Here is a 22,652-nt window from a genome sequence, read left to right on the forward strand (position 1 = left end):
AAGTAGATTCAGCTCACATTATCAATGTTTTGGCGTGAATCAGGTTTGGTTCTTTATTAATATCTGGACTTGGATATCTCAGACAAAGCCGCCTTTTGCTTGCAGGGCATGTCTGGATGTCAGTTCTGGATGTGTTTGAGCTCCCCACTTTACTAAATTAGGTGCTTAATACATGCAGACTGTAGCCTCAAAGTCAATAAAGCAGACATCTCACATTTGCACTGTGCAGTTAACTTATTATGTCTGGCCTTGTGTGCTTTACATTTAATGTTGAGCATATAGTTAATAAGCTGAGTGACAAATTGATATTATAGGGTGGGATGCATGGTTTGATGGAGTGGCAGATATGTTTTCCTGCCAGAGTTAATGACACAAACTCAAACAACTTCTAAGACAAGCAGACAGGCAGTCCTCTAAGACGAGAGGATAGGAACATCTGGCCAGACTACCACATGTCTGTCACTGGCAGCTTCTGTAGAGAAATGAATCTGTTAACAGTCTTCGAATGAAATACGTTGTTATACAAGCACAAATGGCCACAACAGCTGATGACTGTCTTTAAAATACGAGGGTTTATTCACTGAAGACAGCCAGCGATTTCAATTTCATTACAAATGTCATTCTTCCCGGCTTTTGTCACTTCAGTGTGACTAATTCTTGGCATTTTCGCGGCACGCATTTTTGCAGTAAGCAAATATATTTGTTTGGCTATTCCCTCGGCAATATTAGAGAACAGATCAAAATTAGACACATCAGAAAGCGAGCTGTAGAATTAAAAAAACAACAGAACCTGGCATTTGTTTTGGTGTCGCTAAACCCGGCTGCACTAATGAGGTTTTCAGATATTAGTTTAATGCTTGTCTAAATTAGTATAAATAAAAGAGTTATCCTTTCACAGCGTGGTGCCTTGAAAACTATAATGATAAAAGTATTCTCACCCATGTTGTGGTACATTTGTGTGTACTCCAGATAAAAAATATTTTCATTTGTGACTTTTTCTGGAATTAAATCCAGTTTGGTATTTCAGCTTAATGGAAATGGAACTGTAGTGATAGAAGAGATTAGAGAAAGAGAAGCACTGACATTACTCTAGAAGCTTAAGCAGGGATCTGATCAGGAAGAATGCTTTTTCCATGTTAGAAGTACTGACGATGAATCAAATAATTGTCAGTACTTCTAATATCTCCTCATTGAGCTCCAGTGTGCTGAGAAATCTTGGACCGTGGAATTCATGCAGATGTTATTTCACACATACCGCCAATTTAAATACTGCTGCTGACTAAACATTGCAGTGGAACTCCCCGATGACAGGGGCCTTCGCCACAGCAAGACAGCGGGCGTCAGGAATGTCTTGAGGAACACAACAAAGAGCCTGGTTGCAGCCTTCAAATTCCAAATTCTGAACATCTGCCAGATGCACCGGAACAGGCCCGATCCCTGTATGCCCCACCCCACAACCCACAGGACCCAAAGAAACTGCTGCCAACTTCACAGCGGCAGACACCACAGGACACCCAAGATGTGTTATGCCCATGCATCGAGACGTCCAGGATGTTTTGGCCGCACGAGGCGTAGCCGTACACAATATTAGACGGGTAGTATAGTCGTGGCTGATCAGTGGTGATCTACAGCCAGATTAAATCTGGGAAATGTAGTCATTCAAACTGTTTACGCTACAAGCTAAAATGACCTCTGAAGGGCTTAACTGTTGTGTGGTCACAGCCCCGCGTGTATAATGTATTTTACAACAGGTTTAACAGGCTGTTTTGCAGACCTGACCGAGCCACCCCGCGTTGGAGGCCATACACTTTGCTTTATAATCAGCCTTTAGCTGTTAGCTTCCCCTGCTCGCTGCAGTGTGGGCTCCAGCTGCATCTGCTCACTGGAGGTTATCAGGTTTCTAATTGAAGGATGCCCATGATAATTTTGGCTGCTGTGCATCCAGCGTGGCTTTTAATTAACACACGGCCATGATGGTAACTTCCAACTGCGCCGCGGCCTGTTTTGGTTTTCTGGCCACAGTGATGGAGCTCTGCAGCTGCACTATGTGAGGCACGTGTAGATGTAACCTGCCTGGACACACGCATTCTTGAGGAGTGCAGATTCATGAGTAAATGTAAAAAGTCCTTAACAGATTAGTGTGCAGTCTGTTTTTATACCCTCTACGCTTACACGCATGGAACACAGTACTAAACAGAGAATTGTGGAGAAGAAAATCAGCGGTGTCTGAGTGAGGTGTCATTCATCATCGGACTTCTGGAAGCTGTTTGGCTTTTTTGATGCTTGCGGTGGAGGCTGCTGCTGTGTAGGTGTCAAACGATGTTGCGACTGAGATATATGATTAAAAAAATAATAACAGATTCTTGGGCATCCTAGAATCTAACTGCCCAGTTTAACTTTGAAGAATGAAGGCTGGTTCTGGTTATATACATACAGCACCACACACTGTGTCCTATCTCAGCCTGTAAGGTAGCACACTGTGAATCTACACCAGCGGTCCCCAACCCCCGGCGTTTGGTACCGGGCCGTGAGAGTTGAGGCTCGGGTGTAAAATTGTTTTCAGGGTTTTTATTGTGATTTTTTAAATTGTTTTTATAGTTAACTTGGTTTCCCCAGGTCTTTTCCCGTGTGTTATGAATAAATCTTCTTTCTTTTGGTACCGGTTCTGGTTTTATTTTGTTGTATTTATCCGCAACACCTTAAAGGCCAGTCCGTAGAAATATTGTTGGACATAAACCAGTCCGTGGCGCAAAAAAGGTTGGGAATATTTGACAAAATCCCCTCATGGAAGTTCTTGTCAGACGATAAAAGGTGCAGTCAGGAAGTTCTGGGAGTCACTCTAGCTCGTTTGTCCAGCAAGCACCCAAATACCTAATTGCTGAAATCCAAAGGGCCCGAGTTAAAGTTCGACCTTTGGACCTTTGCTACTTACCCTGCTCTTTCCCATTCTTTCCTGTCTAGGAAAAGGTCACACACATATGTTTATGTGTGTGATGTAATGACTGACCCACTACACCCAATGTAGGCAAACTGTGTATGGTGAAAAAATGTAGGAACATGGATGTGTTAGTGGCTTCCAATACAGTATGTCTTTTTGTGTGAACTGTGTGTTTGTGTGTGTGTGTGTGTGTGTATGTGGGGGGGGTGTTGGTGATGTTTGAAGAGAGGCTCTCAGCGCCGTTTGCTCCTCAGACGTCATGAGCAACATTAGCGGGGTGGCAGCACTGCTGTTGTGGCAAGGGAAATATGTTGAGTGGGAGGCAGCGCACGCATGCACACTCGCATAAAGTCACGGTCGCAGTTTGTTACATCGCAGAATGTTGGCGATTTTATGATTTATCCATTATGAGTGTGATGTAATTTAATTGCAGATTCGATGCAATTTTCACTGACAGTTTCTTATGGTGCACACGTGAGAAGTGTCGCAGGAGGATTTGGGGTTTATTTATTTTCAATTTAGGAAACAGCATAAGGGAAATGGGACACAACTTTTCCTCAATCGGTTTGGCCTCCATTCACAAACATGTACAGGCACACTTGGAAAGAGGTGCACACACACACACAGCTGTTGATTGAAGCGGTGGGTGGGATATTGGCTCCGGTGTCTGGTTAATTGCAATTAGGTTGTGTATTAATAAGGTTGTAAAGGACCACAGTGGACTAACCGCTTAACAAGATGCTATTTATACTGCCATTACTTATTAAAGCTTTTAATAGATCATCATCGGTCTGCTTCAATTAAAGGTCTGACTCATAGTGGTAGTGCTGCCACGGGCGTTCAAAGTCACAAAGAAGGTTTTTGTTTGGCTGCTTTCTTTAAATGCTTCTCTGCTGCGTTTGAATCGCCTCCACTGGTGTGAATTACAAAAGTCTTGAACCCCATCGCATGCTCATTTTAAGAACCTTTGATGAGCAGCTTCTTGCTCTCTAATAAGTAACCGATTCCCCGCCGGTTCGTGCTGGCTAACAGTGTTTAAAAAACCAACAAAAAAGTATTATAGTTTTATTGTAAACCCTCTCTGCAAAACAAATTTCTCCATAAAATTTCTTTGGCGTGAATTTCAGCACACACTGTGCGCTTGAAGTCCAATCTACAGCCAGAGACCTGTTCCTCATTTTCCCCACTTTAAATCAACATTCACACTCATTAAACATTCTTGACAAATCAAACGCAGATTAAGTTGGCTTTGTGTTCTGATCCAGATGAATGAAGACTTGAAACACTCCCTTCTTTCCAGCTGTGAGTCAGAAAAGGAAGGTCAGAAAAGGCTAATTTGTCTGCCAGAAAAAAAATATTGATGTTTTTCTCCTCTGGTCCTCAGCAGAAAACTTCACTGAGTAGTGAAAAAGATGTTTGCAGCTCTTCAGTAGGTTGTCTCCTTTGTGGCATCCAGGAGGGCAGATTTCAAAGATACATTTACGAATGTCATTCTCTCTGTTTTAAATAGATTAACACTTGTTAGAATGTTTTTATTGCAATGAATGAAATTAATTGCAAACAACTTTTCTGTGCAGTCCTTTCAAGACATTTGGCCCTTAAATAATCCTTAATTGAAATCTACTGGTGAATTCTGCTACAGCAAGAATGGTTGGTTGTTTGTTGATTGAGAAGATCAGAAGGAGCTGCACTGTGTTTTTATGGATCTAGAGAAGGGATATGATGGGGTGCCAAGAGATACTGTAGTACTGCATGAGGAAGTCAGGAGTAGCAGAGAAGTATGTGAGGGTGGTCCAGGACATGTATGAGGACAGTGTGCTGTTGGAATGATTAGGTGGGTATGGGATTACATCAGGGATTGACTCTGAGCACTCTGTTGTTTGCAGTGGTGATGGACAAGTTAACACATCTCCATGGACTGTGATGTTTGCAGATGACATTGTGATCTGTAGTGAGAGTAGAGAGCAGGGAGAAGAGAGCCTGGAGAAGTGGAGGTATACGCTGGAGCAAAGAGGAATGAAGAGGCAAAGCCGAATACACGTGTGAATAAGAGGTAGACAGGTGTGTCAGTGAAGAAGGAGTAGATGTAGTGGATGAGGGTTGAGCTGGGGTAAGCCATCCAAAACGATGGACAGTGCACAAGAAAGATGAAGAAGAGAGTACGGGCAGCAATGAGTTGGTGGATGTGAGTGTCAGGAGTGATTTGTGACAGAGTGAAAGGGAGGGTTTACAAGATGGTAGTGAGACCTGCTATGATGTGTGGTTCAGAGACGGTGACACAAAAACACAGGCGGTGAGTCGATGAAAGAAGAAGACGGTGATTTGGGGGAAAAGTCAGCAAACTGTTTAAGTGTTTTAGGTATTCGTAAGTCATAAGATTCAGTATTGATACATTTTGCACTAAAGGATAAAGACACTTGATGAAATATCAAATGATGCAGTGACTCGAAATATCACTGTGCTACACATGTTGTATCCTGGTGACGATTATGGTCTTATTGCTCATATTCATGGAGGAAGTACTTCTGTTGACTGACACCCACATTGGGAAGGTGTGGTTGGGGCTTTCCAAGGAAACGTCTTTCTGTGCATCACACACTACAACGACCTGGGAATTATGGTAGGTTGTGAGCTGGATGAGCTCACGCTCTGGTTTTGATGACATTTCACTGCTGATTATATCGATGCATTTTGTATTTTCAAGTGGAAACTAAAGTCTGTTTAGATAATGCTTCAAGATAAACACCCAAAAAGGTGCCCAAATGTGTTTCAAGAGTGTTTGCCAAGTGTGCTATTTTTTCATTCCTTTCAAAGGGACTTAAACTCCTCCATTATAACCAGTTCTGGTAATTTCAGGTTCTAAAATAGTGTAGCAACTTTGTTTTTTGTTTGTTTTTTTCCCAAATTAACTTGTCCAATTTTTCCTTGTTCGGCTCTGGAGTAGAGCACATGGTGAGATAAACTGTTAAAATGAGAGCAGACGAGAAGAGCGAAACTGGAAATTCTAAAAAGAATTCACATACTTTACATAAATAAGAGTTTGAGTATGTAATGGTTAGAGAAAGACTGGTTTCCTGATCTTACACTGACTGTGGTATCATTGCTGTCTTTGTTATTCTTGCAGGTCAAGTGACGTCATGGTCCAGGTCATCCAAGAATATGGGCACCAGCAGCACATGGGTCCGCCACCAGCACAAGAAACCATCAGAGGTAAGTTAGTTTGGCAGCTGGGTTTAGTGACTCAGACCCATAGAGTACACCAGCATGTGTTTAATGAAACCCAGTCTCTGTTTGACCGTAACAAGCTCACAAATTTGCTCCACTTCAATGAAAGAAATTTTGTTTTGGCTTTGCAAAATTGGCAGAAATGGTCAGATTCAAACATTTTTGGTCAGCTTGTCCATGTTTTTGAACGGTAGAATGATATTCAAATACCCAGTCACATCCTTTGTTTGCTTGGTTGCATGTAATGTGGGCATTGTTGCTACCGTCTCATGTTTCAGAGCTGATTGCCATTGCAGATCTGTAAGAGACCACAGAGTATTTGATAAAAACATATGTCAAAACATGCTTATCCCACTGTCCAAGCATACACAATCAGTGGAAATCAAATAAATTCACACAAAAGGCATTTGAGAGTCAGTGAATCAGTGAAACGGTCGCTTCTGTCCAATGTAAATACAGCCATCTCCGTCACCGCAGCAAAATCAACCAGGCGCATTGATGGCATAAATTGGTTGGCTAAAATACCAGGTTGTAACATCCATATGGCCATGATGAATGAGCCATGGGCTCTCAAATGACCACCCTGAGCAAGAAACTGGCATAATCCGGTTGGAAAATGGTGCACTCTACCAGTTGTGGCAATGTGTTGCCTGCCACAATCACACATTCCTCCCACTCTCAGTGAAGTGGGCTCTGATCTGTTTAAGGAGAACTCGTCTCTTGCTTTTTGAAGAGTTTCACTTCAAAAATAAATCTGCCATTTGGAAGAAATTGCATTTACTCTTAAAAAATTAGCAGGGGGGAAATTTTTAAATAACGCAGAGGAGGTAACTGCCTCTGACGGCAGATCTGGGCTTCTAAGGATGTTCAACGACAAAGTTCTTTAACAAAATGAATTCATATAATTTAAGGTAATTTTCTCCCACCTTATCTTTTGAGCAACTCTGCATCGTTGCTCAAAAGAAATGTCAAAAACTAGCAAAAGTGAAGAAGCTCAAATATTCTGTTTTTCAGCGACTTTTAAAAGAAGAATGAATAAAGCAAAATGGCATGCATGCCCCGAACCACCCTGAAGTACGAGTCATCAGCAGAGCATCTGTCAGGCCTGTGCATTTGATGCTTCCTCCCCCTCAGCTCCATCCAGTTAACCACAGGCTGTTGGAAGGTCCTGTCAGCAATCAGTCTCTCAGTAATTACTACTTTAGCTCTCTGCTCTGACCCGGGCCTCAGCTGAAGAGCCAGGGGCCATGTTCCCTTTCATAATGCTGCCTCCTCGCTCCGGGGCACGCTGCTCTTTCATAAAGGATGGTGTTTTGAAGTAATGTTTCTGCTTTTTCCGAAGCAGTGAGTGACAAGAAAGGTTGAACAAACAAAAAGAGCGGGTGGCAGCTGACAAAGGTTCAGTGCAAAGTTTTCAAAAAGAGTCGCGAGTGCATTTGAACTGGTGTCAAGATAGCTTAACTCATTTCATGTTAAAAATCTGGTGCTTTTTGCTCTCTTGGTGCTGATAGAAATATCACGGCTGTTTTTCCACTTTAGTTTATTTGGGTCTTTGAGCCTTTCGGTTTCCACTTTGGTGTAGTGTCCATCGGATTGACAAGGTAATGTTACAATTTTGCGATATCATTTCGCGAACATGTGAAAGGAATGGATTTGTGGGATTGGTTACTTACTGTAACCCTAGGTTCTATGATTACAGGTGTAAAAGCTGGTTGCTAGATCTGTTTGTTTTACTTAAACGGTGGATCTTTACATTATTTGTAATGAAAATATTTTTCTTTTGAGTTTACCTGTTAATATTGCAAACATTCAAAGTGATGTTGCTTTGTGAACTGACAATGTCCACCTACTGCAACCATCAGAAGGCTAGGTTCTTTAAGCTTTTGATTGTTAACCCTCTAGAAATATCCATAATTGAGTTTAGTGTAGGTAAGTAGAGACCATTTAAATCAGCCATGCGATTTAAACAGTGAAGAAAATGGATGGATGGATTAATTCAGGAATTGTACAATTCAGCAACATTATTGCTGATATAAAAGTGCTCACTTGTAAATCACTTATAACTCACTTATATCTGTTACAGTCATTTTTGAAAATTCTCTTCTGGAAAGGTTAGACTACAACTTCAGATTCGTTATTTCATGTTTTTTCCTAGTATGCAGGTCAAATCAAGAGGTTGATTGTCAGTGCCTGACCTACTTTTCCAACTTTAGAGGACTTTGTTTGTATCTGATTGTTTTCTGACAGCCAATCCAACAATCAGGATCTCTTTGCACAGCAATTTACCAGGTGTAAAAGATGAATCTAATTCTCAAAGTCTCTTTAATTCTTGACACAGTTATTTTTTTAGCAGTTACCCTGCAAAATAAAGGAAAGACTGTTTGAAATTGCTCATTGTCATCTTTAGAATTTATACAAAGCTAATGAGGAGGCAGTGGGTTGCAATGAAAAATGGCATTGATGAGTACGGAAAACCTTTTCTCACATGACTCAATAAACTAATTGATTACATGTGTAGTTATTCCTTCTAGCCTGTTAATTGGGCTCATGACTAAATGTTTCAAAGGGAAGTCATCCTTTGACAGCATTTTGAGGAGCTAACAAAGACACTGTCCTTAAGCCAGAATACAGGACTAACCCATCTTTGAGTACTAACTGGTTGCCTGTCAGCACTTCAACCAGAGGTGGCTGCAACCGCTGGCAGAGTGTGAATCGTCCTGAGGCAATAGCAACACCTTGCTGTGTGTTTTATAGTTCAAACGTCACATGCCTAAGAAAAAAGGCCTTCCTCCCTTGGTGATAATGCTAACATTAGTTCCTTGTTTTCACTTGATAGGCAGTTAACTACTCTCCAGGGTCAGGAGTGAGGTTTCCTTTGCTTGCCAAGTGTGGCGAGCAGCAGCCTGGACACAAACCGAAAACAGACACTCTGCAAAGCTGCAGACTCAGCAGCTTTTAAATGAGAGTGTGTAGTTTCCTTCTGGATTATTGTTACGAGTGAGCAGGACTATTTCACTTTTTTCACCTGGCTAATGACAAAGGATGAAAGGATGTATTTAAGTGGTAGATAAATGTGGCTAATATAGACGAGCGAAACAACAAATGTCACATTTCCATGTGGTAGTTGTTCTTGAAATGGTTCACTGGGTGAAACAGACTTCTAGGCTATGATGCTTAAGTGTGCTCTATCAAAGATTTCTTCTAGTTTTTAACCTCCCTCCCCTTCATCCTTCCAGAAAAACCTGGTTCTGTCAAATACTGTACATGGCGTGCTTTGTAGTTAGTCCAGTGGTTGGAACTACATGCTTTTTTTAAAAACATGTCAACAAAAACATTATTTTTAGGTAGTGAGGAATCCTGACGATTTGCATCCCCGCTGGTGAGAAAATTGAACAGTAGCTCCAAATGTGGGTTTCTGGGTTTAAAAGTTTATGGGTTGATGCATACTCTTGGTCGGAGGGAGGTGTGGCAAATGTTAAACACCATGGACTTTGTAATGACAACGTAGTGCTTTTCTAAAAATGAGCCATCTTTATTTGCGTCTTTGCAAGTCGTACTCCAGCTTTGCCTTTTCTTAGAAGTGGTTTAGATGGTTTTTTTCTCGGCGGAAGGAGGACACAGTCAAATGCTTCCTTTTTTTCCCTATAGCTGTTTTTATCTCATTTTAGGTGAGGGTGGAGATGGAGAATTTTAATGGTTGCTAGATACATAAACACAGAAAACGTGAGATTGGGGTTGTTGGGAATAGTTCAAAGCTGCAGGTGTGAAGACATGAAGATTGCCTCCTAGTGCTTACATGCAGCCTGGATAGAAAAAGCAGCTTAGTTTACAAAAATCGTTTTTTTGAGGGAAAAATCAATCTATTCGTCATGGTCTCTATTGGGAGATGCAAGCAGACACAGCAAGGGTTTATGTTTATGATGTCTGTTGGTGTTTCTTCCTTTATGCATAGTGTATGCATAGGGAGAGCAGAGCTGCAGAATATTAAATATGCATAGTTAACATTAGAGAATAAAATGAATAGCAACTGGTCTCTGTGACCTTGATATTTTGATAACTTACTCTGTGAGTTGCACACAATTTAACGAGGATGATCTGTTATTGAGCAGATTGCTGCCTTTGAAATGAGGACTTTTGTACCGCATTTAATTAGGCATGTAAAATTCATCAAAAGTATATTTAGTGCTGTAATACAAAAAAATAAAGCTATTTGGGACAGGAGTGACCCAGATGGTATTTTAGGGTTTAACAAATCTCAACAAACAAAATGAGGTTTATATTGTATAAACAGAACAGAAATAAGCTGTATACAGTCTGCAGCTGGGCATTTAGCAAAAGCTGTGACCTGCAATCAGTGATGCAGTTAATCAGCTATTTACAACTGGGAAGGGGAGCAGTTAAATATTGTGTACCCACCAAAGGCATGAAGTTAAAAGCGATTAATTTTAAATTTTTTAATGCTATATCACGTGGGTAGTCTTGATTAAAACAAACAGAATACCTAGACTCAGTCAAGTACTGTAATCTGCTTATTAATCCAGATTAATGCATCTTAAGCCGTCATCGTCATCAGGACAATATGGCAATATATAATATGTAGTCGCAGGTGAGGTCCTCTTTACAAAGTATGATTGCTTTATTTTGTGGGCCTACCGAAGCAGGATGGCATGATCGGAAGCACTAGTTTCACACCTTTCAACTTGTCACAGTATTTTCAATAACAAATATCCAACAGCCCTGTGGAGGCGAGAAGGGTAAGATAAATGTTACCTGAGTAGGCTTTACAAGCAATTTACAGCAAGAAGTCTTTGAACTAGAAATGATAATATCAGCCACTTCTGGTGCAACATGGGAGGAAGGAAGTGGTATCAGCGGGGGGGGATTGCCGAAAAAGATGATGAGCAGGTGTGAAGCACTTTCGATAGCATTGTTGTTTAAATACGTGTGTGTGTGTGTGTGTGTGTGTGTGTGTGTGTGGAGACAGAAGTAAGCTGTACATGCAGTATTTGAGACTATGAACTGTATATGGATTTTGCATCAGCAGGGGTGGAATACAATATCTCAGCACGTGTTCAGTGAAAGTAAACCAAAGTAAAATGAGATGAATATAGATTGTTATATTGTTTAAGTTATTTAAGGTGTTTGATATTTAATGCTTCGAGATTTTAATTAATACTGCATAGATATTTTTTTTGTGAGCAGGCTTTAATGGTGTTAACCTAAAGATAGTTTTTTAGGATGAGAAGTTTCTTTTGCTAATATGTAATTTATTCATTTTTTGAAATCATATATTGAGTGATGAAAAGTTTACAATGCAAAAATGAGTGGGTTTTGCAGTGGAAAGTGTTTGGGGTTTGATTAGCATGTCTATTCATGTTAGTCAGACTGTGTGTGTAAAACATAGACATAACCACTTTGACATTACCCATTAGTCTGTGAAGCCATTTTTTATAGTCTCAAGTTAGCATTTTGACCGCAGTCATGTTGCTGTGAGGTCTATATGTGTCTGTAATTGGAGGAGAACGTGGAGTGCTAAGTTATCGGCTAATGCTAGTGCTAGTGGTAGCATGTTAGCAAGCTTTATCCATACGTTAGACACAGGCACATGCTAATTAATGCTAAGTAATAGATAAATGAATAAGTTTTATTTACAAAAATGTAAGGGAAGTTAGGACAGTTAACTGCACAGAAAACGTGTAGTATTAATTAGATAATTGCATTTTTACCACAAATACACTTGACATGGCAGTGATTGGAATTAGCGCAGACAGTGAATGGCTAACGGTGCTTTGACCAATACGCACCTTTAACTTTAAGCCTTAACAAAACAAAAATGCAAACATAGGTATGTTGTTACCTATAAAAGGTAACAAAAAGGTAAAAGAAAAAAAAAAGAAGCACTGTCCGTACAGTTAATATCAAGTGGAAATTTGGTAGCAGCGAATTATATGGGATTCTACAGATAGATGAGCATTTTCATTGTCACCATCTTGTTCTTTTGAAAAATGAGAGATGTGATGAAATGTGAAACTGCACACTCACTGGCTAAAATGTGTAATATTCCCTGCATAATCCTCGTTTTTTAAAGTTAGAAGGACCATAATTTACAAAGTGGTCTTGACCCAAAATGAGTGACAAGGCCTATAAACTTATAAGGGAAGTGTTTAATGTTTTGGGGGGTTTTTTCCATAGAATTTCAAAAATCATAATCTTGTAACCACCAGAATCTATAATTTGTGGCGATTAATAAAAATGCAGGTCTTGTTATACTGTCTATAGGTGGCCTCAGTTTTTGGTATTTTTGCTTGAGCTTTATTTTTTAGTCTGCTTGGTTTCTTAAATTTTTAATATCTGATTTTTTTCCTCTTTGTTAGTGAAAAACTTAAAAACTTAAAGTTTACTTTTGTCAGTTTGTTTTAGTCCTTTTAATGTCTTCAAAGTGTTTTGACGTTATAGTTTTGGGCTCTTTGTTATATATAGTTATCACGGCTACAGGTGTCTTTCTCATGTATAGCATTGATAAGAAAGTAGGAGCTGTTTCCGGTGTCCTTTTAATTTGCAGTAAAATAACAGAGACATACTCCTTACTTACTAAATCCACATCCAAGCCCTGTCTGAGTAGAACAGCTGGGTCCACCTTTTCCAGTATTTAGGTCATGCTCTTTGGCATTAGCATTAACATTAGGATTACCACAGCTACCTGTTCTGTGAGCTGCAGAACTTCAGATGCTGGATTCACTAATGTTCATACTGTTAACTGTTTACAGTGGACTGTAGATTTATAGGTATATGATCATCTGCCCATTTGTAAGTAAGATTGTGCAAAAACTAAATTTTAAACAGAGGAGGAATCTGTTTTGTTTACATTACATTTACAGTTTTTTAATTGTGAAATAAGGCCTTCAGAGCTATTTGTTCCATCCTTAAGTCTAATGCAAAATGTTATAGTGTGCTTTTCGCACATATCAAGGCTTATACTTTAATACTTGTTAAAGTCATGTTCCAGTAGAAAAAAATAAAAGAGAAATTGAAATCTGTCCTCGGGGTATTGACAAGCTGTGTGAACCAAAGCATTTTTAACAGCTTGTGTGTCATGATTAGAGTTATTGTTCCAAGGCAGATGTTATAGATGGATCCCTGTCAAGAGTCGTGATTGTGATATATTGTGTTAACTCATTATTTAGATCAGCCTTACTGCTGGCTCAGATGCTCTGCAATCTTGTATATGTGAACAGTAAAGTAAGTAAACCGATACTAACTAACTCATTTGTACTGTATGTATATATATTAGTGTATTTGTACATGTGTGTGTGTCCTCTAAGCTAACAGCTGCTGAAGCTCATTAGGATCTGGTGGAAACAGCTGTGAAACTCCATGGCAACCAGATGCAAACAGCTCGAAGTTGATGTTACAGTTTGTCTCTTTCTCTCTCTCTCTCACACACGCTCTCTCTCACACACTCACACACACGCGCACACACACACACACACACACACACTCCACGTGCCAGGCCTAGTGAATGGATGAGCAGGCTGGATGGATGGCGGAGAGCTTTGCATGTCGACACATACCAGCCGGGAGATGAGTGCAAATAAACGAATGCGGACACGCTCACACATTCACACGCCGCGAGCCAACATAGCGCCGAACCATCGTATTAAACTGTCAGCATTGCTCCCCCCTCGCTCACCTGCCAGGTGTTGAAATGTTAAAAAACAACACACACACAAAAAAGGCAAAACAGAAACCCATTGTTTGCACTTATTGGTAAGAGAACAGAAAACGTGTCCGATTAGCAACAGGAATAGTTCTCCAGGCTTCTTGTAGGACATTTGAAGCACTTCTTTGGACGTTGGCTGCCTTCTGTTCTGCTCTCAAGATGATCCCACATTGCTCTGGAGTGTGGAGAGAAGCTCATAGAAAAACACACAGTGGAACACTATCTAGTTATGCTTTTACTGCATTGGCAATTTGTTTGGTATTATTGTCATGGTGAAAATTGAAGCTGTTTCTAATATAAGTTCATCGCTCCATCAGACCTGTTACCACTGATGTTAAAGGCAAGTTCTTGTGTAATTTGGCATACCTCAGCCTTTTCTCCCTGTTTCCCTATATTAAGACTGGCTTCCTGACAGCCACCCTCCCACTGAGACCATTTCTTCAGTGAACATCAACTGAAGGACCAGATTTCCCCCCCCCCCCAATTTCTTAAGCAAATGACTGTACATAGTTGTTTATGCTTTTTATACTTGAATGATTTGTAGATCTGTGCGAAGTAGCTAAATAATCAGGTACACGATCCAGACTGAAAATGACTGAAATGCACCTTGAAAGACCTTCAGCAAGCCTGGAAATTTTTTTTACTCGAGATCACTTTAAAAACAAACAAAAAAAAAAATACAAAAAAATCTGTCCCATCAGAAGGAAAACATCAAGAAATAGCGCAATAGTTTTGCACAGTGCTCAGTTCAAAATGAGGTGTCCTGAGATGTAGACAGTCTTAGGTGTAGCCTGCGCCGTCCTCAGTGAGGGCTGAAAAACTGTTATTTTGGACGTTGCTTTTATAGATATTTTCACTTTTCGTGCTTCCATCTCAGAGCTCTAAAGTTTGTTGTTGACACATAAACTTAGCAGCGTTGGCCAGAGAACTTCTTTGGGGAAATATAAACAATAATCAGCGGGTGTGTATTTTGTCTCGTGCGTAAAGTTAATATTTGTGCACTCATGTGCATTTGTTTTATTTCTAGTTAGCCATCAGCAGTCGGTGTGTGTCTGCGCTTGCCTTTCATGGCCCATATTTGTACTGTCGGTCATGTCTGATGGTTTCATGGCAGAACATCAAAGGGCTGGACACTAACTGTACCTGATGGGGTGGAAAAGTCTACAGAGAGAGAGAGAGGGAGAGATGAGTTTGGAAAGAAAGTACTGAATGGGAGGCATAAATTTATGTAGAGCTTTCCTGGACTAGTCTGAGCACTCAAACCGCATTAAGCATTTACACATTTGCACATTTGCACACTCGCACACCCAGTTGTGGCTTAGGACCTGCTTTACCTCCCAAGTCACAGCTGTCCGCTTCTTCTTAGAGATTCCTTCTGATAACTGATGGTTTTATTGTCAGTTGCTAAACGTCAGGTTTTGCTTCCAGTTGCTCAGAAACAGTGAAAGTGCCTTCCTGGAAAGCTCGCGCTGCACTGACATTCAACAGTGAAACCGAGAAAATAAAAACTTGACAAACTCAGCAGGCGGTCCATCCACAAGACACCATCCGTCTCTCACTTTTCTCAACTAGTAGAAAATCTCTCATTAAATGCAAAATGATCATGCTCATTTTCTGCCTCCTATGCATTGTGTGAACCAGAAGCAGACTGAAGGACAAAATGGTATCAAAGTTGAAAATAAGGAGATTCCTGCATCCCGCTGAACGCCTCATATCGATGACACAAGGCAAACGTGCCTGTCAGCGGATCTCTCCTGCTTTAAAACTAGATCTAGCATCAGAGTGGGCGTTAATATGAAGCCACTTGAGAAGTTGATGTGCTGTTCTAGGACCCTGCGGGCCCACTCTCGTCGCATTTACGTTGGCCGGCACACAACACCAGACGGGTGGACTTTAATGCATCAGATGTTAAAAGGAGAACTCAAAGCCAATGGCAGAGACTGAGACAGGAGATGCGTGAAAATGAAGCTTACCAAGCGAGTGCTGAAATAAGAAAGGCTTACAGTGAGCACACAAAGGTGATCCAAACCAGCAAACAGAACCAAGGGGGCAAGAAGGGGTGTCAAAAAAGATGGCTTGGATTGGTTAACAGGACAGGCAGAGATGGGACCGGGATGGCAAGAGTTCAGTGACAAGCTGGCATCTCTGACTGTGTGAGTTGGGACCAGACTCAGTGGGAAAGTTTTATCGGATCTGGTGGATAATGGCAGGTCTTCAAAGTTGCTCAGAAATACACGAGTGTAGGGGAAGCGAGGAGTGGCGCTGAGGGAGCTGATGTAGCCGCCATGACAGAGGGAAATTGTTCTTTGGGTCAAATACCACCCCTGATGTGGTATTTTAAAAAAAAGGGGAAAAAAAGCTTGACTTTTTATGTCTTTTTAAAAAAATATTTGTTTTAGAAAGCTGCATTTAAGGTAAATCTCCCGGAGCTCCTGGCGAGCAGACACAGATTGGCTTTCATTTGATCCACTGTGTTGTTCCCTGTTAGTAAATTTTGCTTCTAAAAAGCACAACAACCGACTCAAGTTGCAGTCGATGCAGACATGCAAAGCAGCATTAATCATGCAGTTGTTTGGTTGTTTCAGCCACACATCTCCTCCAAAACTAGGTCACATCTCTCTCCCCAGCCTTTGCTTGCCATTTCACCAGATCGCCTGCCGTAGCTGCCGTACCAAGAATGATGTTTTACATTGGACTCTGCGGGGGGAAATTGGCTTATCGCTTCTGCCTCTTTAAGTCTCCTTCACTCTTACTTGTCAGTGACCCAGTTTTTTTTAAAAACTTTAAAAACTCGATGCCTGTTCGCCCTCTTTCTTTTGCTCTCTCTAAAAAATCTTGCTTCATATTCATGACTGTACACATGTTCACACCTGGGAGCTGCAGAGTACAAGCACAGCCTCCACTGATCTGATCCACCGGAGTGGGTTTGGGGGCTGCATGCTTGTTTTAGTCAGTTATTGTGCGGAAATCTCTGTTTTTAAACATGAAGTTAGTTTTGGGGATTTTTTTTATTATAACTTAAAAAAACTTGGAAGATATTACATTTATTATAAAAATTCTGCTTTAATGTCATGTGATGTCATTTAGGCATCCAAGCTGCCCCAGAACAATTCACAGTACTGTGCAAAAACGTTGAGCCACCGTTGATTTCTTTACATTTTGCTCCCAAGAAGCCAAACTGGTATTTTAAATTGGTCTGAAGCAATAGTTTTCCAGACTTTCTGAAGGAAAGCTTATAATAATAATAATAATAATAATAATGCATTGGATTTATATAGCGCTTATCCCTGATAAGACTCTCATCCAAGCAGTTCCTGGCTCCAAATCCAACTTACTTAACTTCTACCACACTGCCTCCTCATCCCTGAATATAAATATTAGAATTTAAATTTGTGGACAAGCTACACATATGTTAATTTCCGCCGTTATATTTTTCGTGATGATTCTTTTATCTCTGACTCGTTTCTTTGAATACGTGATTGTGGACATGAATGGAGGGCAGAATTCTAGCTCGCTTGAGGCCAAAAATCACATCTGTTCACACGGAGGAGCACAGTAAGTCAGTCAAAGCCTTATTGAAGCGGGAACAAAGCTTAATTGCATGACCTTTGAGTGAAGCCTTGGCAATCAGCCTGCCCTTGGCGTGGAGGGGAGCGCCGTCGCTCCACGCATCATTCAGGCCAGGGGCTTGTGATGAGGAGCCGGCGCTCAGAGAAATCTCAAAAGGACTTGTTCACTGTCTCGTCTCACGCTAATGAGGGGCATAAATTGTAGACTGAGTGTCTTTTCAGAGTTCAGCACTACGGAGCTAGGCTAATAGCTACGGATGTGACATTTCAGATCTAAGAAGGGAGAGGGGAGTATAGAAAGAGCAGGAGGAAATCCTTTTCACATTCCTATCATGTCCTTTATGTGTCTTTTGAAAAGTGTCAAGCCGGTAAAGGCTGTAGATGCGAGTGATTTATGTTAGTGAGAAATGTTTCTGCATAATAGCGGCGACTCCCTTCCCTGTTGCTTTTTACGCCTTTTTCCTCCTTGCCATCCATCCTGAGTTGAAGCAGTGTGTAGCGAGCGCACTGAAAGGTTTCTTCAGGCCTGTGCTCTCTGTGCCCTGCATGGTGCCTGCTCTGCAGCGCTCACACAAAGAACAAGCTGCCATCCGAACCGTGTCTGATGCCATATACTGAGAAGAAGTGAAAAAAAATATGTTTTGAACGGCACCTCAGGACTCAGTTGTAAAAAATCACAGGTGGGATATCAAAGAGTTCGGAGACATATATATATATATATATATATATATATATAGATATAGATATAGATATATATATATATATATATATAGATATATAGATATATATAGATATAGATATATAGATATAGATATATATATATAGATATATATAGATATAGATATATATAGATATCTATCTATATCTGTATGTATATGTGTATATGTATATACGTGTGTGTGTGTGTGTGTGTGTGTGTGTGTATATATATATATATATATATATATATATATATATATAATTTTTTATTTTTTGACGTAACATTTCATTTTATATTCTGATCACTTCAGCAACGTAATGCACACAATAACATTGAAGAGATTAAACATTCACTTGCTGCCTGAAATGCTAACTGTTTAGATTAATCAATAATATGAGCAGCAAATATAGATGCTTAAAAGTCTAAAGGAGTCTTCTAATCCAGCCATGATGATACTTCTGTGCAGTTTATTGGCTGATTTGGGATTGTTTTTCACTCCATATCGCCTGCTTGATAGCCTGTCTCACTACTTAATCTCTTTAATTGTTGATTTGTTTTTCCGCTGACCTTTTTTTCACTGTTAGTTTGCTTCTTGTTGCACGTGGAAAACCAGAAAACTTAAAATTGAAAAATCTGAGATGCAAAGTGGAAGCCTATTTCATGAGGAAGATCAGGAAAAGATGCACTTCGGTTGTTTTCTTTTGTCTGTGAAGATTCTCAGTCATCCAGGTCATCGTAGTCAAAGGAGTTTGCAAAGGAGTTTGTTTTCTTTTGTTTTTCCCCTGGTTCTTTCATTTTTATTTTCTCTGGCTGTCCTGTAGAGGTGTCAGGTGTAGAGGTGTAATGTAGCACAACGTGGATGTGAGAGCAGAGTTAGGTTTACATCACAGTGTAGTAACAAAATACCAGTCAATACCTGCAAAACTGTGGTTTCTGCAGCCCTTTGAATATGCTCCATATTAACGTAACACAAAGAGCAAAGAAATGTGTTTGGTCAGTTGTTTCTTTGTTGTAACAATGCTTCTTGCCAATAAATCTTACACTGTTGGAAAGCCTGTTTACTTCCCCTTAAATGGTGCCACGTTTGTAAGGAAAAGGCATTTGTGGGTTGAGCAGCAGAGTTGAGTTGGGTTGCATCCATGAAAAACTTGCTAAATCATCTCTGACATCCCCCATTTGGTGCTTCGTTGTTTGTTTTTGCAGCCTGTTGGTTGTTCTTCGTGCTCACTGTCCCTTGTATGTGTTTGCTTTAAGGCAAGCTTTTGTTCTTTTAGAGTTTTTTTGTGTTATTTTTTATGTTTCACATGTACCCTAATAATATTTGGGGGATGGTAAAAATCTTACCTCCTCCCAAATCCCCTAATACTTCTAAAATATTCAAAAGTAGAATGTGAGGCAGAGCCTTCAGCTTTCAGGCCTCTCTTCTGTGGAACCAGCTTCCAGTTTGAATTCGGGAGACAGACACTATCTTTACTTTTAAGATTAGGCTTCAAACTTTCCTTTTTGATAAAGCATATAATTATGGTTGGATCAGGTGAATCCTCCCTTAGTAACGCTGCAATAGGTCGAGGCCTCTGGGGGATTCCCATGATGCATTGAGTCCTTCTTCACTCACTATGTGTTTATACAGCTCTCTGCATTTAATTATTAGTTGTTATTTCTGGCTGTCTTCCACAGCGTATCTTTGTCCTGTTACCCTCCCCCCATCCCAACCAGTCGCGGCAGATGGCCGCCTCACCCTGAGCCTGGTTCTGCTGGAGGTTTCTTCCTGGTAAAAGGGAGTTTTTCCTTCTCGCTGTCGCCAAACTGACTGCTCATAGTGGGTCATATGATTGTTGGGGGTTTCTCTGTTTTCTTTGTATTATTATAGGGTCTTTACCTTATAATATAAAAGCCCAGTAAGGCAACTGTTGTTGTGATTTGGCACTGCATAAATAAACTTGAATATCTCTGATTTATGGAATTTCACTGGTTGGCTGATGACATTAGCATCTAAATCTAAGCATCTTAACTTCTCATAGTCGGGAAACTACACGTGTGTTTAATTATAGCTCTGTTCCACTAGGAGAAGTCCTGTTTTGTGCGCTCTGGTTTACTGTCATGGATTACTGGGAGTCTTAATGGAACAGAGTTGTTAATTATTGCCACCTGTTCTCTCCCTGCTGGTGAAGTTCAAATTTATTCCATCCATCCATCCATTTCTTCAGCTTCTTATCCAACCCCACAACCCCAGAAGTGGGGTACATGCACTTCACAGTGATGTGCGGTATCTTTTGCCAAGAGTTTGAGCCTTCAGATTCTGCAACAAGGTGATCTTTTATAAACAGCCTGGCTGTTCCCTGGGGTCTTCTCCTGGTTTGACATGCAAGTTATCAAGTAAATATCTCCGTGTCTTTGTTACAAGTACTAGTACTGGTTCCATTACTGGACCTCAACCAGACCTCTAGAATAGTTGTCCTGACTCTTGGTGGCGCTGTCACTTGGTGTTCGCTCGCTCTGTGGTATAGTATCACTTCCTGTTCCTGCTCAAACACAGTGGTGTTTCTGAGTAGCTTTTCTGCTTAGCAATTTAATTTAAATCTTTTGATACATCTCTTTTTCATAGTATAATCTTAACGCGCTTCATCTGAATCACCCTTTCTGTGTACTCACTACCTAATTTATAGCCAAAGTATTCACTCACTGTCTCTTTACTGTTTCGCTAGCTTAGCTTAGCTCGTAGCCGACTCGTTAGCACCATGGCTACTTCACCTGTCCCTCCTGCACTTTCCTGCTCATTGTGTCAGATGTTTAGTTACTCCTCGGCCTCCTTTAGCAGTAATGATACCTGTAATAAATGTAGCATATTTGCAGCTCTGGAGGCCAGGATTACTGAATTGGAGACTCGGCTTCGCACCCTTCATTCACCCGTAGCTAGCCAGGCCCCTGTAGCTGGTGCAGCCGAAGATAGCGTAGGCCCCGCTAGCTGTTCCCCGGCAGACCCCAAGCAGCTGGGGAAAGAGGGCGGCTGGGTGACGGTGAGGAGGAAGCATAGTCTTAAACTGAAGCCCCAGGTACACCACCAACCTGTTCATGTGTCTAACCGTTTTTCCCCACTCGGCGACACACCCGCCGGGGGTCAAACTCTGGTAATTGGTGATTCTGTTCTCAGACATGTGAAGCTAGAGACACCGGCAACCATAGTCAATTGTCTTCCAGGGGCCAGAGCAGGCGACATTGAAGGAAATTTAAAACTGCTGGCTAAGGGTAAACGTAAATACAGTAAGATCATAATTCACGTCGGCAGTAATGACACCCGGTTACGCCAATCGGAGGTCACTAAAATCAATATTGAATCGGTGTGTAACTTTGCAAAAACAATGTCGGACTCTGTAGTTGACTCTGTAGTTTTCTCTGGTCCCCTCCCCAATCAGACCAGGAGTGACATGTTTAGCCGCATGTTCTCCTTAAATTGCTGGCTGTCTGAGTGGTGTCCCAGAAACGATGTGGGCTTCATAGATAATTGGCAAACCTTCTGGAGGAAACCTGGTCTTGTTAGGAGAGACGGCATCCATCCCACTTTGGATGGAGCAGCTCTCATTTCTAGAAATATGGACAAATTCATTAAACCCCCCAAAATATGACTATCCAGAGTTGGGACCAGGAAGCAGAGTTGCAGTCTTACACGCCTCTCTGCAGCTTCTCTCCTCCTGCTACCCCCCGAAAAACCCATCTCCATTGAGACTGTGTCAGCTCCCAAAAAGACAAAAAACAAACTAAAAACCAGCAATAAACAACTTAAACATAAAAAATCACAAAGAAAGAACAATACAGTATCCACATCTGAACCAAAGAGTAAAACAGTGAAATGTGGATTATTAAATATTAGGTCTCTCTCCTCCAAGTCTCTGTTAGTACATGACTTAATAATTGATCAACAAATCGATTTACTCTGCCTTACAGAAACCTGGTTGCAGCAGGATGAGTATGTTAGTTTAAATGAATCAACACCCCCGAGTCATTCTAACTACCAGAAATCCCGAAGCACAGGCCGAGGGGGCGGTGTGGCAGCAATTTTTCACACCAGCCTATTAATTAACGAAAGACCAAGACAGACTTTTAATTCATTTGAAAGCCTGATGCTTAGCCTCGTCCACCCCAGCTGTAAAACTCAGAAACCAGTCTTACTTGTTATCATCTATCGTCCACCTGGGCCTTACACAGAGTTTCTCTCTGATTTCTCAGACTTTTTATCTGATTTAGTGCTCAGCTCAGATAAAATAATTATTGTGGGTGATTTTAACATCCATGTAGATGCTAAAAATGACAGCCTCAACATCGCATTTAATCTGTTATTTGACTCAATTGGCTTCTCTCAAAATGTAAAAGAACCCACCCACCACTTTAATCACACTCTAGATCTTGTTTTAACATATGGCATAGAAACTGAATATTTAACAGTGTTTCCTGAAAACCCTCTGCTGTCTGATCATTTCCTGATAACATTTACATTTACAATAA

General features: G+C 40.8%; 1 protein-coding gene across 2 annotated transcripts in view; it reads left to right on the forward strand.

Annotated features, from left to right (window-relative positions):
* The window catches only part of jade2 (jade family PHD finger 2), a 225,473-nt gene that overhangs the window by 31,289 nt on the left and 171,532 nt on the right, over positions 1-22,652 (forward strand). For both annotated transcript variants that reach the window (XM_005456139.4, XM_005456140.4), the window contains exon 3: positions 6,063-6,148. In XM_005456139.4, the coding sequence (XP_005456196.2) occupies positions 6,063-6,148 (86 nt within the window). The remainder of the gene's footprint in view (positions 1-6,062; positions 6,149-22,652) is intronic.

Source organism: Oreochromis niloticus, linkage group LG10 (genome assembly GCF_001858045.2).
Source record: "Oreochromis niloticus isolate F11D_XX linkage group LG10, O_niloticus_UMD_NMBU, whole genome shotgun sequence".
In the NCBI taxonomy this organism is placed as follows: Eukaryota; Metazoa; Chordata; class Actinopteri; order Cichliformes; family Cichlidae; genus Oreochromis; species Oreochromis niloticus.